The sequence below is a fragment of the Hippoglossus stenolepis genome, chromosome 18, assembly GCF_022539355.2.
Source record: "Hippoglossus stenolepis isolate QCI-W04-F060 chromosome 18, HSTE1.2, whole genome shotgun sequence".
Classification (NCBI taxonomy): Eukaryota; Metazoa; Chordata; class Actinopteri; order Pleuronectiformes; family Pleuronectidae; genus Hippoglossus; species Hippoglossus stenolepis.
Genome location: NC_061500.1, coordinates 10,503,943 through 10,529,784, shown reverse-complemented (window position 1 = coordinate 10,529,784; position 25,842 = coordinate 10,503,943). Strand labels below are relative to the sequence as shown.

The window sequence follows — 25,842 nt, the reverse complement described above, 5'->3', positions numbered from 1 at the left end:
GATTCTGGGTCAAAAGGTCAAAATAGAGAACCAACATTGAACCCACTAAGATTAAGATGTAGAATATTTGTCTGCAGCAAAAAAAAAACATGATCAGGTTTACGTGTGTAGTGCATGTGTGCATGTGCACTTTTTGCCGTATGCAGTGAGCAAGCTGATCTGATTGGGGGAAAGAGTGGCTGCCATGTTTAATATGGCTTACTTGACCCCTATTAACTTGGCCATATTTTGTTTTGTTTGCTGAAATAACAAGCTGTGAAAACCATTTTAAATTTATTCCATTGGCTGTGAACTCTGAAGGGAAATCTGCAAGCTCGACAGGAACACCTGCTCAAGTTGGGTTTAATTTTTTCTGCCTTCATCACTGTCAGCAGTCATTTTATTGTGTGTTTTTTTATCCTGTACCACAGCACAGCGTTGAATGAGGTTCCGTCCTACTGCCGTTAGCTTGGGGATAATAAGAATATGTGACAGGTCTTCAGCAGCTATCTGCCTGCAGAGCTTGATAAACCTCTTAAAGACATATAATATAATCTACATGAAATCTAACCTGTCAATAATACAAGATGCAATTAATACAATATCAGTTTTTTTGTGTAAACTCAAATGCCATCTGTAGCTGTCACGTGTATAACACACTATCATTTCAAAGCTTAAGTCGCTTAATTAGAAACTAAAAAAAACAGACTTCCAAACTGGACTCTATAATAATAATCTGATTCTGTGGGGAATTTGGGCATTATCACATTATTATGTTTAAAGACAGATTTTTCCTCCTGAGTGAACACTGTGGATTTAAACTCTTCTTCATGAGCAGAGAATGACTGCTCATACTTGATCAACAGCAAAACATTATACAAATCTGATGCAGATCATTTATGTGTTATACTTCCTCTCTGTGCATAAGCATTATAACGAAATAGGTCTTAAAACTGTGTTTAATTACTATTGATGAAAATTCTATTGCGATAATTATTGATATTGTTTTATTGCCTAGCCCTAAGTAAGACATTGCATCTTAGTAGTGACCATTCCGTTTCCACATTATTTTGAAAACCAGAACAATACACTTTCACGCTTGGTGTGCGCTTGTTCACATAAATACATACAGAGTACACATACTATGCAAATCTATCAACATAAATGTTAACTTAAGATCCGCCCATCTACACACTGAGGTTTTGAGGTTGCAAACCTGTGTGACTGTGTTTGACCGTAGCTTCCTTCCATCTCTGCTCAACTCAGAAGTTTACACTTGATGACAAATGCAAAACACAACTACACACAATACACAACCAGAGCATCTCAAAGGGTATGAAAGAGAAGCATTATTTTCTATGGACAAATAAAACATAGCTGAAGCATAAATAATACATTGGTTGGTGGTTTTTCTATGCTGATTTGTATCCGAGCGGACAGCAGCCGCAGTCCCAGCAAGACACTGTTTACACATGTATTTACCTCAGGCTTGTGTTTATAGATGGGTTGATCAAACTCGTAGTCATAAAAGTATTTAGTGGTGGTGTTATACTGAGTTGCATTATCTTAAGAGCAAGGTTTAATGTGCAATTCCCCAGCGCTGCATTTAACTGAAGGGGAATAATTGGACATTTCATTACATAATTGTGTAATGAAATAGAAAAGAGTGGAAGAGGGGAAATACTAAGAAGCTCATCTGATGAGTAAATAGCCATTAACACAGAAATGACAGAAACATCCACTGTTGGATTAATGTACCCAGCTCCCTTCTATACTATGTATTTTCTCATCTATGATCGCCATGGTTTGACATAAATTGTTTGATATTATTTTTATTTATAATATGTTACCAGCCCCAAGAAGACACCCACTGTGTCTTAGCCTCTCCTTTTCCCTTCCACACGCAAGTTGTCCAGTCAATAAAGAAAAATACCCCAAAAATATAAAGAAAGAAATAATAATAAACATTGTATTGTGTCTCTGTACAAACAGCCCTTAGCGTGACTCACCACTAACAACAAGGACTTCCTGCTCCTGGACGATTGACAGCTTCAGCTGACCTGTTCAAAACAAGAGAAAAGGAAGGTTACCACCAGGTTATCACAGGTGTGCTACAAAATCTAACCCTAATGGAGGTTGGATATTTCGGGAAACACACTTGTTTTCTTTCTTGCAAAGACCATAACTATTGGTGAAGCTACAGCCAGGAGATGCTTTGCTTGGTTTAGTTCCTCAATTTCTTGGTCACATTGACTTGCTGGACTCTTGTTCTTGTTCCCTGGAACCCTCAGAATTTGAACTGGCAGGCCCTCAGGGGCCACTTGCATTTGTGTGTGCAGCATGTTGTGCCTGCAAAGATCTGTTTCACTGTCACATTGTGTTATCTCTCAAAAAGTCAGTCAAGACAAGTTTGAAAATGTGTTTTTTTTTTAGTTTTTAGTTTACTTACTTTTCTTGTTATTGAGTTAATGCGTGTGTGTGTGTGTGTGTGTGTGTGTGTGTGTGTGTGTGTGTGTGTGTGTGTGTGTGTGTGTGTGTGTGTGTGTGTGTGTGTGTTTCCACAGTCTATCATCTGTCACTTTTTCCTTCTCTCCCTCTTTCCTGTAAGTCTCCTCACAGCTCTAGGAGACTTGTTAGCCGTGTTGACATGGCCACTGTTAACATTGGCTTTGTGCAATTTTTAATTAATCCTGCTCATAAGAGCACCGTCTACAGCTAAAATGTGGGAGCCTCGTTGTGTGATAACACTGCTGGCACTTCAGAGCTTGGGTAAAAGGGATGTTTGTCGTTCCCACAGTGAACTTGGCATGGTTTTTGTGCTGCTGGCTGAGGTCGAAGAACAAAGTGAAAACACTGTTTGAAATATCTTCCTGGTGCGTCTGAACCTGCCTGACACAAAGGTGGTTCTAAAGCAGTCTCACGAGTACCAGAATCAATTTATATCACACGGCAAGTATAAGCAAAACCCAAAGGAAAATGGTAAACACAGATGGACAAAAGAGTTTCAGGAAAGCTGCAGTATAAAGTGGACATTTACACAAGTAAACATTGACTACATACAGTCAAAGGCTGCTGGAAAACAAAGATCTAACACACTGTGCTTTTTATTACATTTTTGTGCAGGAGAGAGATCGGTAAAAACAGACATTATTTATAATCCATGTAAATTACACTCCTCGTGGTGGGAGACTGAGAAAGTGTCATGAAGGTAAGTGTTACTTTTTTAAGTTTAGAATTTTGGAGATAGCTATTAATTTTTACAAAGTTACTCTGCTCCAGAATAATGAGGCAGTAAAGTACTGAATGATAAAATAAGATAAACATTATTGATGCTGGGGGAATTCACTATAGGACAATAAAATGAAATATAGAAAGTGAGTACATAAATATAAATAATTTACATAATATACATTTTTTCACTACAGACAGAATATTATGGGTAGAGAAAATAGTCGGACAAAGTGCAGTGGCACAGGATGACTGCACAGTAAGCATTATATTGCAGGGTATAATAATAAGTGTACAGATTTCGAGAGAGAGACTAATATAAATATATAGACAGGTATAAAAATGATATCTATGTAATATAAAAATTATATTCCCTTCGTGTAAAGTCTGAGTGACACTCTTTCCCACCTTACGTTGTTAAAATGGATAAAATGTGTTCATGTTTGCAAGGGCATCCCATGGGGGTTATGGATGTTGTGACTCCCCGAGCCATTGCTGAAACATGACTTCACCCCCCTCTTCGCTTTTTAACGACAAGGTCATTGATGAATAAAAACAGAGTCGCCCATACATGACAAACCATTGATCAAGTTTGATTGATTGAATAGCCACGCAGCCAGTCACAGCCGTTTGACCAACCCCCCCTCCCCACCCATCCAGGGAGGAGTAAACACTACAAATACGTTGCGTGTGTGTATGCAGGACCCAGGCGTTCTGTCACTCACAACTGATTAGGGAATAACAGCTCAGAGGTAGGTAACGACTTTTTAACTGAATTTCTCTTGTGATTTATGTCATCAGTTAATGAACATAGAATTAAATGGACTGGACATTTTGGATGCTGAGGTTAGACTGTGAGTGGAAGTGGACTAATAGGGCCTGGCAGACGAGACAGCACTGTGGGTCAGAGCATCCACAGATGAAAACACTAATGCACTACCTCACACTACCTCATGCACGGTTAACGGCTGGGAACAGATGTTCTTCTGCTTAATTGCTATGCTAGCAGCTCTATGAGACTATACTTGGCACAGCAGCGCTATGGGCTAAATGCTAATCTCAACATTCTAACATTCTCACAATAACACTAACATGCTGTAGAATTATAGCATCTATAATGTTTGCTGGGTTTATCTCATATCTATATATAGCGTGCTCCTACTAAACCCACAGTGGAGCTGAGGCTGACAGCTTGGTGGTGGTATTTGATCATAAAACCAAAGTATTGAACAAATTGAAATTATGAACGGATGATTGGAGAAAAGAGAATAAGTTATGGTACATTTATTACAATTTATCCTGAGGGAGATAGTAATGTCTGTACTAAATAACGTGACAAATTCATCCAATGTTTTTGAGTGGCACTGGAGGAAAAGTCAAGGGATCACCGACGTCTCAAGGCTCCATCCTCCAGGTAAGATTAACATCAAGTGTCATGAAAATCATTTTTTTCAGTGAGGTGTTTGACAACTTTCAGACAAAGTGTCAAATTCAAGGTGACGCTGCAGGAAAAGTCAGAGGATCACGAAGAGGTTCAGTGTGATCCTCTGGACATTGAAGGCCAATGTAAGGGTGAAATGTATTTCTAGATGTAAATGCATTGTCTATAACAAAGGAAAATAAAAGTTAACATCAAATCAAGCTCTGTGTGGATGATATGGAATATAGAGATGTGACATTTACAATTAAAGTGAATTCAATCAGGCTATGTGCAGGTTAAGAACCTCAAACTTTTATGCTCACGCTGTATGGATCAAATAGGCGGCTACAACATGGCGCTCACACTGAACATGTGCATGGAAACAAGATGTCAGGCAGCATTACTTGGACCATGCATACAATATAGTAGTGTGCATAATCTGGCAAAAATTCCACCCAATTCTAAAACTAGTCAGGGGCAACTCCTTCCATTCAGGGAGAAAATCTGGCTTAATCCAGACAATGTCTGCCCGACTCTAAAGAAATACCTCAAGAGACAGTTTCCTGATGCTGAAGTTCCAGAAACTCTTACTCTGAAGAGCTCTACTTCTAAATAAATTACTAGGACTTATGTGCCACTACCAGATCTACTCGAATCAGAGACATCTCCATCAAGTATTAGATTTAAACTGTCACGGGAACTTCAAAACACTGTCAAATGTTCCTGCAGTTCAACAAATCCTCATTTCGCAGGCAAATGTATATTCTGTGAATATAATTGACTTGACTTAAGATTTTCAGCTGCTACTTGAAGACCTTAAGTAAATGGGCACTTCCCTCTCGCTGCAACACCCTTAATCCTCTGTTTTAAAAAATGCACTGGATGCACCCAGGGGCAGCAGCGATGCCCTGGAGCTGGTGTGCATGACGTGAATCGAACAGGAGACACTTGAAAATGCCACAATTGTCCAGGTGAAGGAACAAGCCCTCAGTGTTGGGGAGATGCCAACCTTTCAACCTTTACGGAGAGAAGGAGAGTGAGAGAGCGAACCTATAATTAAAATAATGTAGAATAATAAAAAGGTCTAGAATGAGATTTTTTATAGCTGCAGTAAAAAATAATGAGTCCCCGCAACAATAAAAGTATTCAGCACTTTGGAGAGGCGGCACAGGTTGCACCGAATGACAGAAAACTAGACAGGAAAGAATAAAAAGGCTGAACTCGACTTTAGTGCTAAAGAAAATATTTATTGCTCTGACGACAAAGAACAAAGAGACTCAATTTACTAGTGTTTGAGTTTAACATACTCAAAGCTGTAAAGAGAGTTAACACCTTTCGTTTGCTACATGGGAATTAAAAACTAAATCTTTCATTGAGTGCTTGTGTATCTAACTTATTATATAAAAGCACAGTCAGTGACCCCAGCTATCAATTTACAGTTATAACTGGTCTCCACTGTGGGTCAATACTGTGAATACTTTCTTTTTTTAATTGGCAGATTTGCACTTGTCACAAAATGTTAATTCCTTAGAACAACAATGACGTCTCATGCTTTGCTGAGGCAAAAAACTTGATCGAACATTGATGTTTGATGAAAGATGGCTGAATTTCTGACGAGTTAAATGCAACACAGATATGTCGAAGAAGATTCTTGGTCCAACGTGCAGGTGAACAGTCAAACCAAAAAACGAAGGGGAAAAAAGTAAAATAGGAACATCTCAGCATTAAACCAAATGGGAAGGAGCTGATAACAAGTCTGGGTTTAGAGATAAAAACATTGTATCATAATTAAAGTGACCAAACTTATTACAGTTATGCTTGTGTAGAAGAATATAAGACCATATCAAATGGGTGCAACATTGACATTAGCATTAACTTGCTCAATAATTCATTTCAAAATATCATGATAATACTTAAGATAGTAAAATAATGGCAGCTAATAAATAGTCCAATATTCAGTTGCCCCTGACGGCAAAGTAGACGAACTGGCACAAGACTTAAGTTCAACGATATATGAACTTCGTCTCGGAGACTTTGGATGATGCTGGACACCAAATCACCAAGGTAATTATGGAAAATAGAGACAGAAATGATAGAACCAACACAGGGGAAATTTACCCCGGTATCCTAAGACACCGGTAAATGCCGTCACTATTTGTGCCTCTTAAAGTTATGCCATTATTTGTTATTATCTTCTTAAGAATGGAGAATGTCTCAAGGTTCAATCTTATCCCAATAACAGACAGGATGGCACAAAACATAAAACATCCTGATTGAATGCATTCCAATGCCCTGACATGTTACTGGCCAAAGACTTTCACCTCAGGTAACTGCTTGCATATCCTCATTGTTGCTTCTATTCAGCCATTTCCCGGGGTTATCTCTGTTGAACAGGTGAGTCATCTTTTTGTTTCATCCCTTCTTTGTATGCAAGACCTATTTTTCTACTCTATTTAGTCTTTGATCGTGTTGCCCCCAGCAGCGCTCTCTCTCTCTGTGTACTTCAGACTTAATTTCATTGACACTGACTTCAACTGCCATTAAACCCCGTTTCGCTGAACATATCTCCACCTCCACCTGATAAACTGTGAGGCATTTGTGTAATGAAATTGCGCATTTAAAAAAAGACAGATGTTATACAAGGCTGGCAGGATACAGTAAGTAATGTTTTATTAGAATATGGAAAAAGGGGATTTAGAGAAAGAGGCAGATAAAAAGCTCGGCGTCACACACAATTAAAAAAAGATGTGAGAGACTAACACTGATACTGACAGGGAGTTTACTCTTTATCTGACCTCGCCCCTGCTGAGCCTGTCCTCGTTCATGTGCCAGTTCAATTAGGCCACAAAGTGCTGTTGCCTGTCCAGTAACAGGGCACGAGTACAGCCAAGTCAGGACTAATCTATCACGGATTTTGTATAGTTTCATTTGACATCCTGTGACCAAGGTAGCGAATAATGTGAGGGGAAACAAACCAGCACAAGCAAAAACAACACACAGCAGATATTGTACATCCAGGACCGTTGATATATCAAGGACAAACTTGAATATCTGTTGTCCACATTAAGACATAAGAAAATGAAATTATTTTTGTTCTGTGAAACAAGGAAGCTTTTGAAATGTTGCCCTACTTTGTCATTGCCACAGCGGCCCTGTCACTGTCACTCAAGACGTCGTGCACAATGCTGCCTTGTACCTCGGAGGTTTTACTCCTGATTCAAAGCTGATGACAACACAGGGTGATAACAATGACAATCTGTTCAGAGATGGAATGAATAGTCTGAATTAATGTAACACCAGTTAAATGTTGCATGCGTTCACCGAGCCAAAACGTTCATCTGGACACACATCGTTTTAGTTTGAAAAACGCCATTTTCAAATGAAAACGTGGTGTATGGATGTAGCCTAAGGCTGAGGGATATGTTTTTGTGTGCGTTTCCTCATTACCCTCCCAACTCCCACTCTCTGCTTTAACAGGCTTTTGCTGCTTATTTGTCACATTTACATTTGAAAGCTTGTGCCCCCCCAGCATCCAATAAGGCCAGGCCGGGGTACATTGTTGGTCTTTATGCAACGCCTGAAATAAGCCATTACTGGCAAGAAAAGGAGCAAGCAAAGAAACCTGTGTTATTCTGTGGTCTGTAACATTTAATGAAAGAACGGGAGCCATCTTGAGGAAGTTGGGAAACTGCTGTGTGACGGATTTAAAGTTTTCATCTGGGGCGGGCACCAGTTCATCCCATTTGATCCAAACGGAGAGAACAAAGAGCAGACTTGATGAGAGACACACGAGGTGTCCTCTCGATTCCTCGCTCAATTTCTTTTAACAGGCTTGTTATACAACTTGCCAAACCACATCTTCTTCTGTGTTGGCTGCCAAAACCAGTGGGATGGAGCTCTTGCTGTATTATCGGATCAGGGGAGTACAGATCAAATTTATTGTGTACATTAAATCCACAGGGGGAGACACTTCTGTGTCAGATACCAATACCCCTTGACAGAAAGGACAGTAGAGTGTTATTTGATGGCTTCAGAGACAAGTCTGAGGGAATTCAGTATGTATATTTCAAAAAAGCCTCAATGATGACATGAAACTTTTAATTACACACAATCATTGGCAGACTTACACATTCTCAGGAAGGGGAAAAGATAAATCTTCAATGCATGGGGGGGGGGAAATGAACGAAAATACAAATAATACTAAACGCACATATACGTGTGTCTGTGTATTTTCCAAAGAATATGCTTATACATGCAGTACTTGAAGCAGTGATGTTTATGTATGGCTAAGTCAACAAGCAGAATAATTTGGGAGTTTGTAAATACGACAATGTCGAAAAATAAATTGGCAAGACACATTATTTTTGTCAGAGAGGTGCGGGTAAAGAAAAATCAGCCTTCAAAATCTGTTTTCTTGTGACTGTTTAAAGCACAATCCCTCTCTGAAAAACTCTGTGGAAATAAAAAAGCACAAACTTCCATCTCACAAACCCTTAATTGGAAAAACCGCACTCGCCATTTGTTTTTTTGGCGTTACTCAAGAACTAGAACTGCCAACCTGTCATTTAGGTTTTTCAGTTTTCCCCATTAAATTGGAATAACATCAAATCCTGAAACACATTCTGCCTCTTAAGATGTTAAGTCTGGAGCTATTGATCCACAGAGCATCTCTGTTCCTCACTGCAAATTAGAGCTGGACTGATATGAGCTGACTTACTTTTGATTTACTTTTATTTAAAATAAGGTTTATGGTTAAACTGTAGACTCAAATTACATTTCATTGTCATGAGGGTTTGATCATGAAATCTACAGAATAATTGCTTTTTTTTTAAACGTATATTTATCATAACAGAAATTTTACCATATCAGTCAAACTAATGTAAATCAATTCATTAAGACCTAGTTTTGTTCAGGAAAACATTGTTTTTCCTCATAAATACAACATTAGTCAAGAAGCAAAGTAATTTATGGGATAAGGTTTATCTCTAATTCATATCAATTAAAAGTACAATTGTCTTTATTCTTTCAATATTGTCAATTCCCTCGTTCCTATTCTATCAGTCCAAGCTAATATGTTGATTAAAAGTCTTTAGTTTTGTTTGAATTAATTCTCTTAAACAATCTAAAAAGATGAATGGGTCAAAAAGGAAGATGTTGTAAGTGAAGTCTTAGGCTGCAACATGTGAAGTGTAATTAAAAATTACATATAAATTCTTTACCCCACACAAATTGTGTCTTGGAAAACACTTGAGGTTTGATTTGGACGGAAGACTTTAGATAAGCTTTAAATGGAAGTCGCAGCATTTGGCCGTGACCAGGTTGGCTGCTGTAACTCATTCTTCGGCAATAGAAAACGCTTTCCCTCAGGGAGACCACAGACACACTCTGCTTAACAATAGACGCTTTCTGGAAGAAGTCAGGCTCGTGGCAAAGTTTGACCCAGTTCTGAAAGGGCACACTGTCAGAATGAACTCGTTGCGTGCTCATGTGGGAGGGTCATGCACAGCAACGTCACATATTATTGGAAATCCAATCATCTCACTATTAACTTTACAGTTTCAGCCGGCACGCCTGATGGCAGACAGGCTGAGCGAGACACGTTGGAAATGGGACCTCAGAGAAATACCACAAATCATTCTGAATGGTCCACGGAGGAAAGCTTGTGATCCCTTATTTTGACTAGTCTCCAAGAACTAAATATAACATTTAAAGACAGTTGAGGTCAGGCATGCTGTACAACTCTAGTGCCAATATGCGTGGAAAGGGTGGTCTAAAGGTTTTTCTATTTCAACAAAGTGATAGTCAGAATGTATGGCATGCATGTAACGATGACACTTAAATTATCTTCAGGAACAACGATGTTTGGAAGCTGGGAAAGAGAAATTAAAGCTGAAGCACAGAGCTAGGCCGATACAGAAGGGACCACTGCTTCAAAAAGGCAAGACCAGCTGTAAAGGCAGGTTGACATTGTGCTCATTGTGGGTAATGTTGGGCTTCTCTACAATATTGTGAGGTCTTAAAATTAAGTAAAGTGCCTTGAGATAATGTTCAGCATGGTGTGATTTTGCTCTATAGAAAAATGTTATTGAAATTGAGGACTATCCCACACAAAAGACTGGAATGTCACGCAGTAGGGAGCATATCTCCACCAAAGCCCAACAGCCCCCTTAAATCCAATCAAGCTGCACCACAAGACCCATGAGAACCCTGGGAAATTAGGGATAATGTCAAAGTGAAAAAGAAAGTAAAAAGAAATCCTGGCTCTGCCCCACGTATCTGGATCTGCACCAAAATTTAAGTTCTTCCCTGATTCATACCGAATTCTTCCACCAGGTTTAGTGGTAATCTATTCAGAAGTTTTTGTGTAATACTGCTGCTAACTAACAATCGGCAATGAAAATATAACCTCCTTTGTGGAGGCAATAACCAACATGAAAGAAACGTAGAGATATCTTTGGTTGTGGTTTTAAAACGGTAACAAGTACAGGTGCACCCTAACCCTCCTGACTCCCTAACACTCCACATAAATGATTCAGGGTGTCACCAGATAGGGAGAGGCAGTGTCATTACCAGACCAAAGGACCTGCTGCGAGTAATATCCTCCTCATACTGGACACGCCGCAGGATCGAGTGTCTGTCAGACCTACATGACACAATGCTTTATACAACGCATTCCTGTACTGTGACCATGATAAATAAAAAAAGACAAAGAAATACAGATGGACTGGCACACAGCGAAGTCTTTTAGTTGATGCTATTATAGATGCAAGGGAAAGTTAATTAAAATTATCAGATATTAAGAGTCTTAAACTTAAGTCTAAGTGGATTTGGTCTGAAAACTAAGGTCTATAAGGATATTACCTCACCGTGGGTACTGAGGAGGAAGGACGATGTCTGCGGGGAGTTGGCAGGGGTCTTCCGTAGGTAAACTTTGAGGCAGGTCATCTTGGAGGGAGCTGCTGCAGAGATGGTTCCAGGGGCTACAAAGAAGAGAAGGAACGAAACATGATGCCTGTGTGTATGTGCGTGTGTGTGTGTGTGTGTCTGCTGGTGTGTGTGTGTGCATGTATTTGCATTCAGTTAAAGACAAAGATAGGCAGCATAAAGAGATTTTAAAAAATATAAAAACATGTATTTTTTTAGAAATGCCAATGAATTTATGTTAAACTCCCCCCCCGACTTTCTCTTCATGCTCCAACCAGTGGCAGGATGTGACCTGTTACCACGGCTGGCAATTAAAGGGTTCAACTATTTTGTTTTTCGAGAATCCTTTCGGCTCCACCGGTCAAGCCTGGATCACAATAACTGCTGGAATTCCCCCCATTTCAATCTGCACAAAAGAAGTATGAACAGACTGAATGTGCATGTACACAGCAAGCAACAAAGTCCACAATTAAGTTCTTTTCAACATTTTGTATCATTGATATCATCGCTCCACGGCTTTCTCATCTAATTGGTGTATCCTCTGGCCAGAATTTTATAATTATCTGCCCTAAATTTGGATCAAATGTACCATGTTAAGAACATACGACAATAGCAAAATTTGTCAATTTAGTTAAGTCCTTTATCCACGGAGTAGAAAAAAACATAATTAAATTAATCTGCAACAGTACTACAAAGAGCTTGTAGTACATGGTTTAGCTAAATATTTGATTAAACTCATTAAATTTGCTGGTTGCATTGAGTGTAAAAAAAGGTGGATGACAAGACTGCTCCCTAAATTGTGATAACTTGATCACCACCTGGTGGCTGGCTGCAATATAGGTCATAAATCCAACCTCCTCCGTGTTAGCAGATGGGACAGGGGCCAAACTAAAAGCCATATATCTTTCCCAAAGACAAAGTAAATTTTTTTAATCAAGTTTCATTTTACTAAGTTGTTAAATGCTATAAAAATGGGGCGAAACATCTTGATTTACAGCTGATAGTGACTCACAATTGTTAGAGTGCGTGCATTGGCAGGAACCGCGCCTCAATACCCACGATCGCTACTGCACAGACTCTGGCTCTGAAATCCTCAAGATGGCAGCATTCATATCCGGGATAATTTGGCTTCTTTTCTGGATAGTGAGTGGAAGTAGAGACGCGTCATCCATCTTTATATACAGTCTGTGGCTTGTTGCTAACAAGCTACTGGTAAAAAATGGCTTTGCATTTGAGGTGGGGGGGGCAAAGACACACATGGGCAACATTCACCGTACGAATTTACAACTGCACTTGGCAGCGCCCAAATTAATTTGCAGTAAATTCAACAAATATACAGAGACTTCAGAAGTAATACCCTGCGAGTGTTAAATTAACAACATAAACAAACGCAGTCCAGATCTGCTTTAAGAGCAAACAACAATGATTTAAAAAGACAAAATAAACATGTTTTTAAACCCAGATTGAATCATCAGTACAAACAATGGGAGTAAGCCAGTGTTGTGGTTGCGTGTCAGTAATCTAGATTACTTTGCAGCATGACTTAACACACCTCTGGGTTAAATGTGACACAATGGCAATCGTTACAGCACATTGTTTTGACATGTCGCCCTGTGGCAGTGTACCACTAACCCAGAGATGAACTTTCTATATTAATCCTGATTACTAAACTGCCGCACACTAAGAAGGCTCCCAAATCAAGCTGTATTTAAAAAAGGGAGATTAAAGTGGGGGGGAAAGGCTGGTAATTGAATAGCAGCCTTCCACCTACAACACATAGTGTCCAAATTCAAAATCAGCAAGTATTGTACAGGCAGCATTCTCACAATAGCATGCGCTCAATGATACTATTCTGGGCTGACAAAAAGTATATTTCCAGTTATCTCTCTCTCCTGCCTCTAGTCCCTTCCTCAGGATTTTGAAAAGTGATAATCACAGGCCTTTTTCCTCTCATTCTATCTTTCCACAGAAAATCCCCTGATTCATTTAGTCCTTATCAGTTACAAGTGAAGGGAAAACAAAGGATTTCCCTGAAACTCATACGCTGCTTCCCTGAAGGGGAAACTGGGCAGATAATGCTAAGGTGGCACGGCTTGGTCAGAGCAGAATGTTTGAATTGTTGACTTGTCTTTAACTATAGCAGTTATATTTTTGACCAATGGTGCAAAATCCCAAAATGTTACTATAGAGTAGAACAGGAGAAGGTTGCATTGTCCCACATTTAGGGACCCAGAGGTATTTGGTATTTTTGCTTGAAAAAGTGACCCAATCAATCAAAGTTATCAAAGTAGTTGATACATTTGACGATTGACTGATCAATAAATCAACTTATCATTACAGCTCTACATATTTTACAAATCAAATAGTGGGTATTTTGACCATAGACTGTATATAAAGATGGACGACAGGTCTCCAGTTCCTCCCACTATCCACAAAGTCTGTGCAGTAGCGATCAGGGTGTGGAGTCACGTTTGCAAGGTCCCGCCGATACACACATGCTTGACCAATCATGAGTCAGTCTCTGCTGTCAATGACATTTCACCTGTTTTTATAATTTCAAATAAGTAATTAAACCGAACTTACTAGAAAATTAACACTTACACATACATCAGTCTGATAAGAACTTTCTGAAATGACAGAAAAACTATTTTTGAGAGAAATGGATTTGATGTGTCGTTTGACTTTTTTATTTGGCACATGTCCCATCTACTAACCTAGAGGAGGTGACCTATACTGCAACCTGCCACCAGGTGGCAATCAAGAGGATTTAGGAGGCTATGGAGACCCTTTGTTGTATATTTTGGGGAGCCCCTACATTGTCCATCTTTATATACAGTCTATGTATAGTATAGAATGTAAAAATGCAAAAAAAATTGTAATGTGAGGGAAGCAGTTAGCAGAATTTTTTGGGCCCCTCGGTCACTATCACAAACAGCCAGTTGTGGCTCGAAACCACAACGCTTCAACGATAGAAAGCACAAATATTCCTGTGTCCCCAATAGGTTGAGGCATGATAAGGAATTGCAAGTTACAGTTAGTGCGAAGGCAGAGCAGTGTGAGGAAGGTGCAATATCAGGTGAAACTGGAAAGGCAGGGGAGAGGCAAGGGAGACGTAATTAAGATGGAGGAGATATGTAGGCGAGAGGGAACGTGCTCTTCAAACAGATGAATTTTCAATTTGCGTCGGAAGATTGGGGCAAGACTATGTGGTTCTGGCTGGAGGTGATCTCCATCACTGTGGAGAGAGAAGAGAGAGGGATATGTGGAGAGATGTCCAGATTGCCACAGGGGACACATGAGCAAAGTGAATGGAGGGCACGGCTGCTAAATCCATACAGTGAGTGGCACATTGTATTCTATGAAATACACCTCAAGGATCAGGGTGTATTGTTATGGAAAAGGAATAAATAATAAAAGGGCTGAAATAACATGTTAAATGTCATAGTCAATAATTAATTCATCAGGAAAAATCTTCACTGCATGAATATTCTCAAATTAAAAGTTTCTTTTGCTTTACGCCATTGTAAATTAAAGATTTGGGAGCTCTGGACAGTTGTTGGGCAAAATAATTAAATTTTAGGACATCACCTTGGGTTTCTTGTTGACAGGATTCTTTTGCACAATTTTATGATATTATATTGGCTAAATTATTAATAAAAGTCAATAAATGAAATAATCCTTAGTTGCAAACTGACCACTTTTACAAATGGACACTGACTTCTTATTTTTTAACTGTTATTCAAGTCAAACTACTCTGGGCTGCTAAATGGGACCCTCCCTCAAAGCAACCCTGTGAAACCGTTATCCAGTTCAGGATGACACATTGTTATGAAGCTCCAGAAGGGCTCAGGCCTGCAGACAGCTGCACAGTGGTGCTGTAAATCACTGTGTCTAGTAAGTCTAGAATATAACAAAGCCTAACATTTCTTTTGGGTTAATGGCTTGTTGCAGTCTTCTCTTGGTTTATTTGAAGTGTCAGTTTGAGCTACTGACACTTCAGGATAGCAGTGTCTGTGTGAAGTTTTACTCAGTTACCGTATTTAAGTACAGTTTTGAGATACTTGGTATTTATTGTCTGGAAAACTTACCTTTCTGCAAATCTGTATTTTTGCAGCATTACATTTAAATACTGGACTTCTTATTGGACTACATTTTGCACTCCACTTTTTATACAGGATGTTGTTGTTTTTGACATGAACACAGCCATCAATACAATGTGCTTCAGTGGGTACAAGAAGTACTAGTACAAATTGTTTTGAAACCGCTCCAATCTCAGAAAGGCAAATTGGCTTTTTCCGCATTCTATATGTTCCAAGAAGAAGAGGCATTTTTTTCCCCCTCTTAGAAAATACATGTCCTCCCATGTTAGAAATGAAAAGCAGTTAGGCCAATGTCTACAGATTAATTCAGAATCTGATAACTTGACTTCTAATTGTACCGTGTCTGCAACACTGCTGACTGTGACTTAAATCTTTATCGTCCCTCGTTCTTAAATTAATCTGATTCTGGGCACATCACTGCTCTTGTTCTATCTCCCTGTCCTCGCTTACCTTTTCCTTTTCAGGCCCTTTAGGCTTAAAGAATCCTCAGTGAAGGCAAGTCAAATACATGTGTGCCGTTTTTTAGAGAATACATGTTGCATTATCCTTATGACAAAAGCTCTATCCTCTGTTCACGCAATATATATGAATTAAGACACATAATATTTTTTAAAAACTCCCAAACAGGAAAATGAAGTACATACAATTTGACATTTTCACAAAAGATACAATGGCGCAGCCTATTGGCCACACTTTGAAGTGCAACCTAATGACAGTGAAAACGCATGGCAAATTAATATTATGTAACAACTTGCACAAACTGTCTTCCTAATGTAAGCACAACACAGAAAAAAAATGTATTTAAAATTTAACATGTATCATAAATCTAAAAATATTTATCAGTTTTATTTTTATTTTGCTTAAGGCAAAGTTCATGAAAATTCTACATAGAACCACAAGATGTCGCTCCTCCACCACATCAGCCGCAGTCCTGTATGATTGTTGAAGGTAAATATACTTTAAAATATATGTGGACTAAAGTGTTTCATCTTGAATGCTGTTTCACTACTCTCACATTGCTTGCATTTACACTATATCAAACTTCAAACAGTATTTCATCTAAAGTATTAATACTTGAATTTGTATTTGATAATTTGGGCAGCTGGGGAATCAGTCTGAAACTTAAGTATTTTCCTTTCATAACCTCTTCAGAACTGTTTTTAATGTGCGATTATTAAGATGCTTTTTGTATACGTAGTTATTTTGGCATCACTTGCTTTTTTCCGATTTTTACCCTGTGTATATTGTTTAGAACACTATAAAAAGGATTATTATTATCATGATTATTTTACTAGTTTTATTGGCCTACCAGGGGTAACATTTTGGCCTGATCAAATATAACGGCAACTTAACAAATAGCAACAAGTGGGTGGTAATGTTAAGCTCTGGTTTTCCACACATGTCTGGATAATGGAAAAGTAAAAGAATTATTATCCGTCATACAATAAGATAAGTTGCTGGTACTTTTGAGTGATGAGAATCACAGACTTTGCTCAGCACCTGCCAGACAAATACTCACTGTTTTTGAAAAGACATTCCCAGATGGAAAAATGTGAAACAACTGATATGCACAGTGTAATAACTATACATATACACATGTGCAATAAATATTCACACACACTCCATACAGTGACTGTATGAATGTATATAGTTATAGTTTTGTATTTGACTTTTTTTTATAGTAAGCTCTTTCTACCTTGCTTTTATTTTAATTTAACTACTGCACTGCTGAGCTGACCTGTTACTTCTTGTCCAACACCATTTCATTGTACCGTTGACCCTGTGTTCACTTGTCCATGACAAAATTGAAACTTGAAACTTGAATAAAACTTGAAACTTGAGCTGTGTGGAAGACAAACATAACAATATCCACTCTTCTCCACAGTAATGATAGTTTTTCTGAACTTGTTGCAGCAGGTTCAGCCAAACAATGACGCAGCAAAGGAGGACATATCATATTCACTATAGACTGAAATGAAAGGATTGATATCATAAATGTATCCTGTGTATTTTACAATAAGTTCAATCCCACTGAAGTTGCTCTGAAGCATTTTTCACGCTTCATGCAACACAACACATTTTCTCAATCTACCTGTGGCTGCCATCTTGGTCCACATGCCTGCTGCCTGGTGATGAAAGGTCACAAAGCTCAGCAAGCAGGAGAGGCCACGTCTGCTCCAGCTGAAGGTGAATGGTCTCCTGAGAGCGTCTTCAAAACAATAATGATTTCCTAAATGTCCTTTTTGCAAAGTTTCGCTTTTTTTAATGAACAAACTCTGTGACGCCAATCATCAGTGCAAAAATACAACAGGGTGGCGCTGTGGTCACTTTAGCTACCTTTTTATAGGAGTGAAGAAGAAGAAGAAGAAGAGGAGGAGGGCGTTTTCAGGCCAAACAGGAAGTAAAGACATTGCTCGAGTGTCTTAAAAAACTGAACTAAATATTAAAACCACGCGGTATATTCACATTAATGTTGTATGAATATTATAATAGAGCTTTTGTGGCCGCTCATTGTCACGTTAAACTGCGGGCGGATAGGATGAGCGTACTGCGCAAGGCAACCATGGCAACTACGTTTACGCACGTTGTCGACCCACCACTTGCCGTAGCTTTTTTTACGTAGCGCTGTGTTGTGGCTGGGAGACGAGAGAAGTTTACTGTTTCACGTGTTGCTATTTCTAACAACCACAGCCATTAAATAGAGATCGGAGCTCACTGATATCGATTTCTGTTCAATGACGGATGATTAGTCTCTACGCTTTGAACCCGGAATCGCAGGTTAGTGTGGAGGAAGCTCCTGCCATGCTAGTGTTAGCTTGTAGTAGCTTGGTGGTGTGTTAAATGTTCAGTGGCGTTATATTAACCTGCATTTGAAACACAAGACTGACGACTTACACGCACGGAGACAGTAAAACTATAATAATCAATATTTGGGTTGCTTCGACTGGAGCTTAATTTCACGTAAGGGCTTCTGTGCATCCCATCTTCTTAAAGTCTTTAGACAGTAAAACTAACTATCATTTTGACAAAGGTTAGAGATGAATCAGTTGTTTCTTTCTGCACAGAATCTCCACTGAAAAATGATAATGCATTGATCATTGAAAATAGAAGGAAAAACAGTTACTTCATATGTCTTTGACAGCTATGGAGTTCCTCCCAGTGCTCGAGCCACTGGATAAACCCAAACAAGGCATGTGGTAAGTGAATCAAGATTAATTGGTGCAACTTGTGATCTTATGAAATGTAAAATTGCTTTTGCTCAAATGTTGTCGTTGTCCACAGGTATTCTTTGATACCCAGGGGGGGTGCTCCAGGGGTCGGTGTGGGTCACACCTGCACATTTACTTCGTCTGGAGACGGAGACAGAGGAAGAATCCTGATTGTTGGGGGAGCCAACCCCAGTGGAAGTTTCTCACATTCACATTTCATAAATCTAGGTAATATATATATGAAAATGTGTCCATGTGGTGTTATAGATAAATACAGTTTTTAAATTAAGTTGCATTAGTTTGACTGCAGGTAACTTTCATTCATGCTCATGCTAACTTGCTCCACATTAACATTAGTGTTAAAACAACAAATTTGACCTTGGCTAAGACACTGTATATTCTTTCATGAATTTACAATCATCGCTGACTGTAATTTAGAGGAGGTGTAAGGAGAGGAGGTCCATTTATAGTGTTTCATTGCTGAATTTGTTAGTAACATCAGATGCAATTTCTTTATAATTTTGTTGTGTCTGACTCTCACCAGATAATCATGAATGGGACATTCCGGAGTGGGAGGGTTTGGAGGCACGATATGAACACTGCAGCTTTGTGCCAGAGAGCTGCCCACAGAGCCTGTGGGTGTTTGGGGGTGCACAGCAGAGTGGCAATCGCAGTTGTATCCAGAACTTACAGCTCACAGGTAAATCCCAACTTGTGTTTACCTGGTTATGTTTATGATCAGATAGATTTCACAAATAATCTGGGCTCTATTCTTTGGAATTGCTGAGGATATGAAATCATCTGCTGTCGTGTTTTGTTGCAGTGAAAACCTGCAGACTTTGCCGTATGATGCATAAGTCTGTTTGGTTTTTAACTGTGCTGTAGAAAATACTGTTTCTGTGGAATCGTCAAACAAGTTGATTCTACCATGTGGGGCCATTGCTTTCTGTAAATCGAGAACAATCCATTCTGTCATTTCTATTCTTGTCCAGACAGTAGCGCTCACTGGAAGGACGTGTCAGTTAACGGGACGCCCCCTAGTCCAAGGACATACCACACCAACTCAGCCTGCCTTGGGGACACATTGTATGTCTTCTCTGGAGGTGAAGCAGGAGCTTCCCCTGTGTCAGACCAAAAACTTCATGTCTTCGATACAGGTTTGTGTTGAATTTAAGAGAATTTAAAAGAAATTGACATCTTTGAGGGAAAAAGAAAAGACAAACTGAGCGTTTTGGCCAAAAGATTCTACCAAACTCATTTGGTACAAGTAGTTTTTAATCATTTTTAATTAAAATAAGATTCGGACAAGACAAATCAATCAGGAATTTTTTTATAGAATAAACTTTTCTTTTTCATACCAGAAAAAATAACTTAATTATTTTTTTACTTTAATGTGAATGTGTTCTAGTGTCTTTCACCTGGTCCCAACCAGAAACACAAGGCAGACACCCACCAGCCAGACACGGCCACATTATTGTCGCAGTGGGTTCGAAGATCTACATTCACGGAGGCATGGCTGGAGAAAAATTCCACAATGACATGTACTCTCTCGACACAGGTAAGCCTGAACTCCTCAGTCAATTATTTTCAGAGGATTTAAGTTTCAAGCTGCCTTGCAGTTATCTCAGATGATGATCACAGTGCAGGGTGAAAATGCTGTCAAAACTTTGAACTGGAATAGTTACAAATGTGCTTTTCTTTTTAAGGGAGTATGAAGTGGGAGAAAGTGCAGAACAAAGGAGATATCCCACCTGGAATGGCATCCCACTCAGCAGTGGTGCTGGGAAAGAACATCTACATCTTTGGAGGGATGAATAAGGATGGTGCCAGCAACTCCATGTACAGATTCAACATAGGTATCCTGCCTTTAACAGATATTGTCTTCAGTATATATTTTACACCTGCTTATATCTGAGATTTCCTATATAAGTGAAGCTGTGTAGTTCTCAACAAAAATGTAAAAAATATTTGCACATAGTGAAATAATATTGTCTGCTTGCAGAAAAAAGTAGATGGTTCCTAATGAAATTCAAAGGAGATATGCCACCAAATCGCTTGGACCACTCCATGTGTTTGTTGCCCTGGAAGGTGCATGAAGAAGAGCAGGTCGACAGCCCTGCTGCCTCAGAGACGATACATCTGGCCTTTGTATTTGGAGGGATGGACACAACAGGTGTCATACATAATGACTGTATTGTGACTGTTGTGACATGATGTAATATTAATTCACTCAAATTGTAATAGTGTTGACTCCATTATTGAAAACCTTACAAATGGTCAAGATGTTTCTAAACCTTAAATACATATTGATATGAACATTGTTTAGCAAATACTGACTATAGAGTTCTGTGGTATAAAGCTGGATTTTTATTCATTTCAGCCAGTGATCAATGTCTGTCAGTATTTATGCTAAGTGTTGTACCCTAAAATCATAAATGAATGCATGAGACAAATTATTTTATATATCAAACATTTATTTCAATGTCTTTCCCGAAGTACAATGACCAGATTCAATAAATAACTTTTTATAATTGCCTGTGAACATTATGAGCCCTTGATCCCACAGACACTCTACTCAAGGGACCCACAAATACCTGCCCACCCACCCCGCTAAGCCCCTCCCCACAAGAGAACCCTATTCGGACTGCCTGAGAACAGCAGCAGCAAGCCTCATATTGGGCTGATGAATATCTCCGCCTCCCAGCGAAGAGAACACCTCTCGCACACTGAAACCATTTTAAAAGTCTTTCTTTAGATTCAGTATGGTTGTTTGTTATCGCCACCCCTTCCCGACCTTTCCACTCACTATTTGAGTCCCATCAGTCCAATATGTACATCTAGATGCCACTACCAGAGAGGCAAGGGGCGACAGAAGAGATGACTTAGATGACTTCAAAACCTGCCTACAACTCATCCCTCTCCTCTTGCTCGCTCTCAGCGCCCTCAGGTGGGGGGCCGCCCGCACTGCCATAAAGCTTGCTGATAATGGGCTGCACCACTTCTTCCAGCTCCTTCTTCTTGGCCTGGAAGTCTTCCAGCTCAGCGTCTTGGTGCGACTCCATCCACTCAATCTTCTCCTCTACTGCCTTCTCGATGATTTCCTTGTCTTCATCGGACAGCTTGCCGCCAAGCTTCTCCTTGTCGCCGATCTGGTTCTTCAGAGAGTAGGCGTAGCTCTCCAGCTCGTTGCGGGAGTCGATCCTCTCTTTCAGCTTCTTGTCCTCATCTGCAAAGCGCTCTGCGTCATTCACCATGCGCTCAATGTCATCAGGTGTCAGGCGGTTCTGGTCGTTGGTGATTGTGATCTTGTTCTTGTTGCCTGTGCCCTTGTCTTCAGCGGTGACTCGCAGAATGCCATTGACATCGATTTCAAAAGTGACTTCAATCTGTGGTACGCCACGAGGGGCAGGAGGGATTCCTGTCAGGTCGAAGGTTCCCAGCAGATGGTTGTCTTTTGTCAGAGGACGCTCACCTGAAGAGTTAATAATAATTAAGCTTGGGTAGTGTTTAATTTTTCTTTCTGCATATAAGGAAAATACAAACATGTCATGTTTTTTTTACAGTGTAATGTCCAATTCTTACCTTCATAAACCTTAATGGTGACAGTGGGCTGGTTATCAGAGGCTGTAGAGAAGATCTGAGATTTCTTGGTGGGCACCACAGTGTTCCTGGGGATCAGTTTGGTCATGACTCCTCCAACTGTCTCAATACCAAGAGTCAGCGGGCACACATCCAGAAGAACCACATCACCTGCAAGAGAGAACAACATTTAATAAACTGGATAAAAATTGAAAGCCTGGCTCAGCGTGAGAGATACTATTATGAGGGTAATGACTTACCAGTGTCCTCCTCTCCAGAGAGCACTCCAGCCTGCACAGCGGCTCCAAATGCCACAGCCTCATCAGGGTTGATGCCCCTAGATGGCTCCTTGCCATTGAAGAACTCCTTCACCAGCTGCTGAATTTTGGGGATACGGGTGGAGCCTCCAACCAGGACAATCTCATCAATGTCAGGTTTCTTCAGGTCAGAATCTTCCAGCACCTTCTGTACAGGCTTCATGGTGGAACGGAACAGGTCCTGGAAGAATAGAAGACATGGTTAATAAGCTTACCAAAAATATTAACAGTTTTAAGCTGTGGTAGTCTGTGTTTATATAATTGAACTGTTACACAATGACTTACCATGTTCAGCTCTTCGAACTTGGCACGGGTCAGAGTCTCAGAGAAGTCTTCTCCCTCAAAGAAGGACTCGATCTCAATGCGGGCCTGGTGCTGGGCGGACAGCCCCCTCTTTGCCTTTTCAACCTCACGACGCAGCTTCTGCACAGCACGGTGGTCTTTGCGCACATCTTTGCCAGTTTTCTTCTTGTACAGCTTGATGAAGTGCTCCATGACACGCTGGTCGAAGTCTTCACCTCCCAGGTGAGTGTCACCATTGGTGGCCACCACTTCAAATACGCCATTGTCGATGGTCAGGAGGGAGACATCAAAGGTGCCACCACCCAGATCAAACACAAGAATGTTCTTCTCGCCATCCCTCTTGTCCAGACCATAAGCAATGGCAGCGGCAGTTCTAAAAGAAACAGTAAAGGTTGTCTTTTAATATAGGCAAGAGGGGAAAACACGTTCACCCCATTAAAGAAAAAAATCATTTTCATTAGACACTTACGGCTCATTGATGATTCTCATGACGATCAGACCAGCGATGGTTCCAGCATCCTTAGTAGCCTGACGCTGGGCATCATTGAAGTAAGCAGGGACAGTGACCACAGCGTGTGTGACCTGAGGGCGAAAAATAGGAGAAAATTAGACTCAAATATACACTGTTTATTTAGGACTTGAATATTCTTTGATGCATTTTCTTAAGCATTTTTCATACCTTCTTGCCCAGGTAAGCCTCAGCAGTCTCCTTCATCTTAGTCAGCACCATGGCAGAGATCTCCTCAGGAGCAAATGACTTCATCGTGCCACCACCAATGTCAACCTGGATATGGGGCTTGCTCTTCTTCTCAGTGACCTAAAGATAGAAAACCATCATGATTAATATCCAAGTACGTCACTTAACCATTACCTGATGATCTTTTGACCACACAACCACAACTATTATGAGCAGAGACTGACCTTGAAGGGAAAGTATTTGATGTCCGACTGCACAGTGGAGTCCCCCCAAGTGCGTCCAATCAGTCTCTTGGCATCGAAAACCGTGTTCTCAGGGTTAGAGGTCAGCTGGTTCTTAGCGGCATCACCGATAAGGCGCTCGCCCTCGCTGGTGAAGGCAACGTATGATGGGGTGATGCGGTTACCCTGGTCGTTGGCAATGATCTCCACACGACCATTCTTGAACACTCCAACACTGAAGGAAAACATTTTATAGATTAGGGTTATTTCATTTCAAACATGCATTATTACATTAATTTCTAAAAGGATATAGCAATCAGGCCTTGATCACTCTTTTCCTCACCATGAGTAGGTCGTGCCCAGGTCGATTCCAACCACAGTCCCCACGTTCTCCTTCTTGTCGTCGTCATCGGCAAACGCAGTGCCGGCCACCAGCATTACGACCCACAGCAGCTTCATCTCCGCTTCTTTTTAAGCTCGGATCTCCAGAGAAAACCTGAGGAGAGGTAGAACAATGTAAAAACGTGGCCATGCTAACGTGACGTGGTTCTGTCTGCCTCCCAAGTTCACGCCCGCCGACAGCTTATGCTAATGCTCCGTGTCATTCACCGGGCTTCAGACCCATGATGGCCGGGACCTCGGCTAATGAATCCCCGCAAAACGTCAAACAATAAGCGTTGGAAGAAAATGAGTTAGCTGAATAGAGCACCCACTGCTGCCGTTCATCGTTAGCACGTTTTTCCTCCATCCGCCGGTAGCTAGCTAACCACGTTACAGTGTCCAGCCGGCATGCGAGTGTAAATATTACAGCCGAGTATTGTTTAAAGTATGTTATTGTGACGAATGGCACATTGCAGTCACAGTAACTGTACATCCGGATTTACAAAATACACGAAACACGTCGGTTAAACACACCACTCTCCTCCAATGTTAGCTTAGCTGCCCTGATGGTGTTCGCCTTGTAGACATTATGAAATATTACATCTCCGCGTAGTCACATTCACAACAGGAGTATACGTACTTGAACCGGAGTATTATCAGCGAATCCTCGGCCTTGACGCTGCCTCTACGTGTGTTCTCTCGTTGCAAAGCGTATCTTCTCCTCTCTGTGTGTTCTGTACTCTTTTCTCTGTGAAGTGATTTTCGATGAGAGGCGCTCTCTCCATTTATAAGCAGTCACTTCTTCCCCGTCGTGGAGCCGCGCGATTGGCCGAGCGGCTGCTCGTTGGAACGCGCTTATTGGTGCCTCCCGGTACGCTGGCCGCCGCTGATTCGGTGCCCGGCAGGTCGCGTCGACGTCACCGCTTTTGCACCACCGCCGCCGACGCTGATTGGCTGTCTGTCGGCCAGCTCCAGGAAGTCTGATGGTGCAGCGACACGCCATTCAACCGACCAGGGCATGGCTGAATGTCCACACTTCATACATCAGAAGTTACTGCTGCTTTCTTTTCTCTTTTTAGAATAATGACCCTCACATGTAAGAGGCAGACAGGCAGTCTCACTCTGCTGTTGTTTCAACCTGTGTTGGTTTCAGGAGTACTGATGATGACTCACTGCTATGAGGAAGAAAAGCATTAACCCTGTGTAATATGTGTGTGTGACCAAATGGCCTAAAAGCAAAAATGTTGTCGCATCAGTTGAACTGGATTGACTGGATGTTTCATCAGTGACAATTACATTTTGACACAAACACTCTCCAGCCAGCGATCACATACAGATTTCACATAAACTGAAATATTTTGCACATAAGCAGGTTACAGGTTACATAACACATCAAGCACCTACAGTGCACTGCGTTCTGTCATATGGTCTCCTATCTCAAAAAGTCAAAATCGGTCAAGGTTAGCCAAACAGTTGCCAGCACC

General features: G+C 40.5%; 3 protein-coding genes across 3 annotated transcripts in view; 1 reads left to right on the top strand and 2 right to left on the bottom strand.

Moving 5' to 3' along the window:
• rgs3a (regulator of G protein signaling 3a) overlaps window positions 1-17,929 on the bottom strand; it is a 145,384-nt gene extending 127,455 nt beyond the window's left edge. The window contains exons 1-3 of the mRNA XM_035141577.2: window positions 17,744-17,929; window positions 11,494-11,607; window positions 1,989-2,039 (exon numbers count right to left, since the gene is read on the bottom strand). Coding sequence (XP_034997468.1) covers window positions 1,989-2,039; window positions 11,494-11,607; window positions 17,744-17,768 — 190 coding nt within the window. The 5' untranslated portion in view covers window positions 17,769-17,929. The remainder of the gene's footprint in view (window positions 1-1,988; window positions 2,040-11,493; window positions 11,608-17,743) is intronic.
• Window positions 17,930-18,039: 110 nt separating this feature from the next.
• Window positions 18,040-21,316, top strand: rabepk (Rab9 effector protein with kelch motifs). The gene is made up of 8 exons (XM_035141587.2): window positions 18,040-18,429; window positions 18,794-18,848; window positions 18,934-19,088; window positions 19,405-19,560; window positions 19,853-20,017; window positions 20,269-20,418; window positions 20,567-20,716; window positions 20,863-21,316. Exons 2-8 carry the CDS (start codon window positions 18,796-18,798, stop codon window positions 21,072-21,074), a joined length of 1,041 nt encoding a protein of 346 aa, XP_034997478.1. The 5' UTR covers window positions 18,040-18,429; window positions 18,794-18,795; the 3' UTR covers window positions 21,075-21,316.
• Window positions 21,314-25,167, bottom strand: hspa5 (heat shock protein 5). Its single transcript, XM_035141585.1, has 9 exons — window positions 24,999-25,167; window positions 24,321-24,473; window positions 23,981-24,212; window positions 23,739-23,876; window positions 23,529-23,641; window positions 23,042-23,432; window positions 22,700-22,937; window positions 22,443-22,610; window positions 21,314-22,332 (listed from the first exon to the last, which is right to left on the bottom strand). The coding sequence occupies exons 2-9, from the start codon at window positions 24,434-24,436 to the stop codon at window positions 21,764-21,766; spliced, it is 1,965 nt and encodes a 654-aa protein (XP_034997476.1). The 5' UTR covers window positions 24,437-24,473; window positions 24,999-25,167; the 3' UTR covers window positions 21,314-21,763.
• Window positions 25,168-25,842: the final 675 nt, after the last annotated feature.

Excerpts from the sequence above, each read along its gene's own strand:
- hspa5 (XM_035141585.1), bottom strand. The coding sequence starts at position 24,436 with ATGAAGCTGCTGTGGGTCGTAATGCTGGTGGCCGGCACTGCGTTTGCC. Across the intron at positions 23,642-23,738 it reads AGGCTTACCTGGGCAAGAAG|GTCACACACGCTGTGGTCAC; the intron begins GTATGAAAAATG and ends TTTCGCCCTCAG. Across the intron at positions 22,611-22,699 it reads CTCTGGAGAGGAGGACACTG|GTGATGTGGTTCTTCTGGAT; the intron begins GTAAGTCATTAC and ends TCTCTCTTGCAG.
- rabepk (XM_035141587.2), top strand. The coding sequence starts at position 18,796 with ATGGAGTTCCTCCCAGTGCTCGAGCCACTGGATAAACCCAAACAAGGC. Across the intron at positions 18,849-18,933 it reads AAACCCAAACAAGGCATGTG|GTATTCTTTGATACCCAGGG; the intron begins GTAAGTGAATCA and ends CGTTGTCCACAG. Across the intron at positions 20,419-20,566 it reads CATGTACTCTCTCGACACAG|GGAGTATGAAGTGGGAGAAA; the intron begins GTAAGCCTGAAC and ends TTTCTTTTTAAG.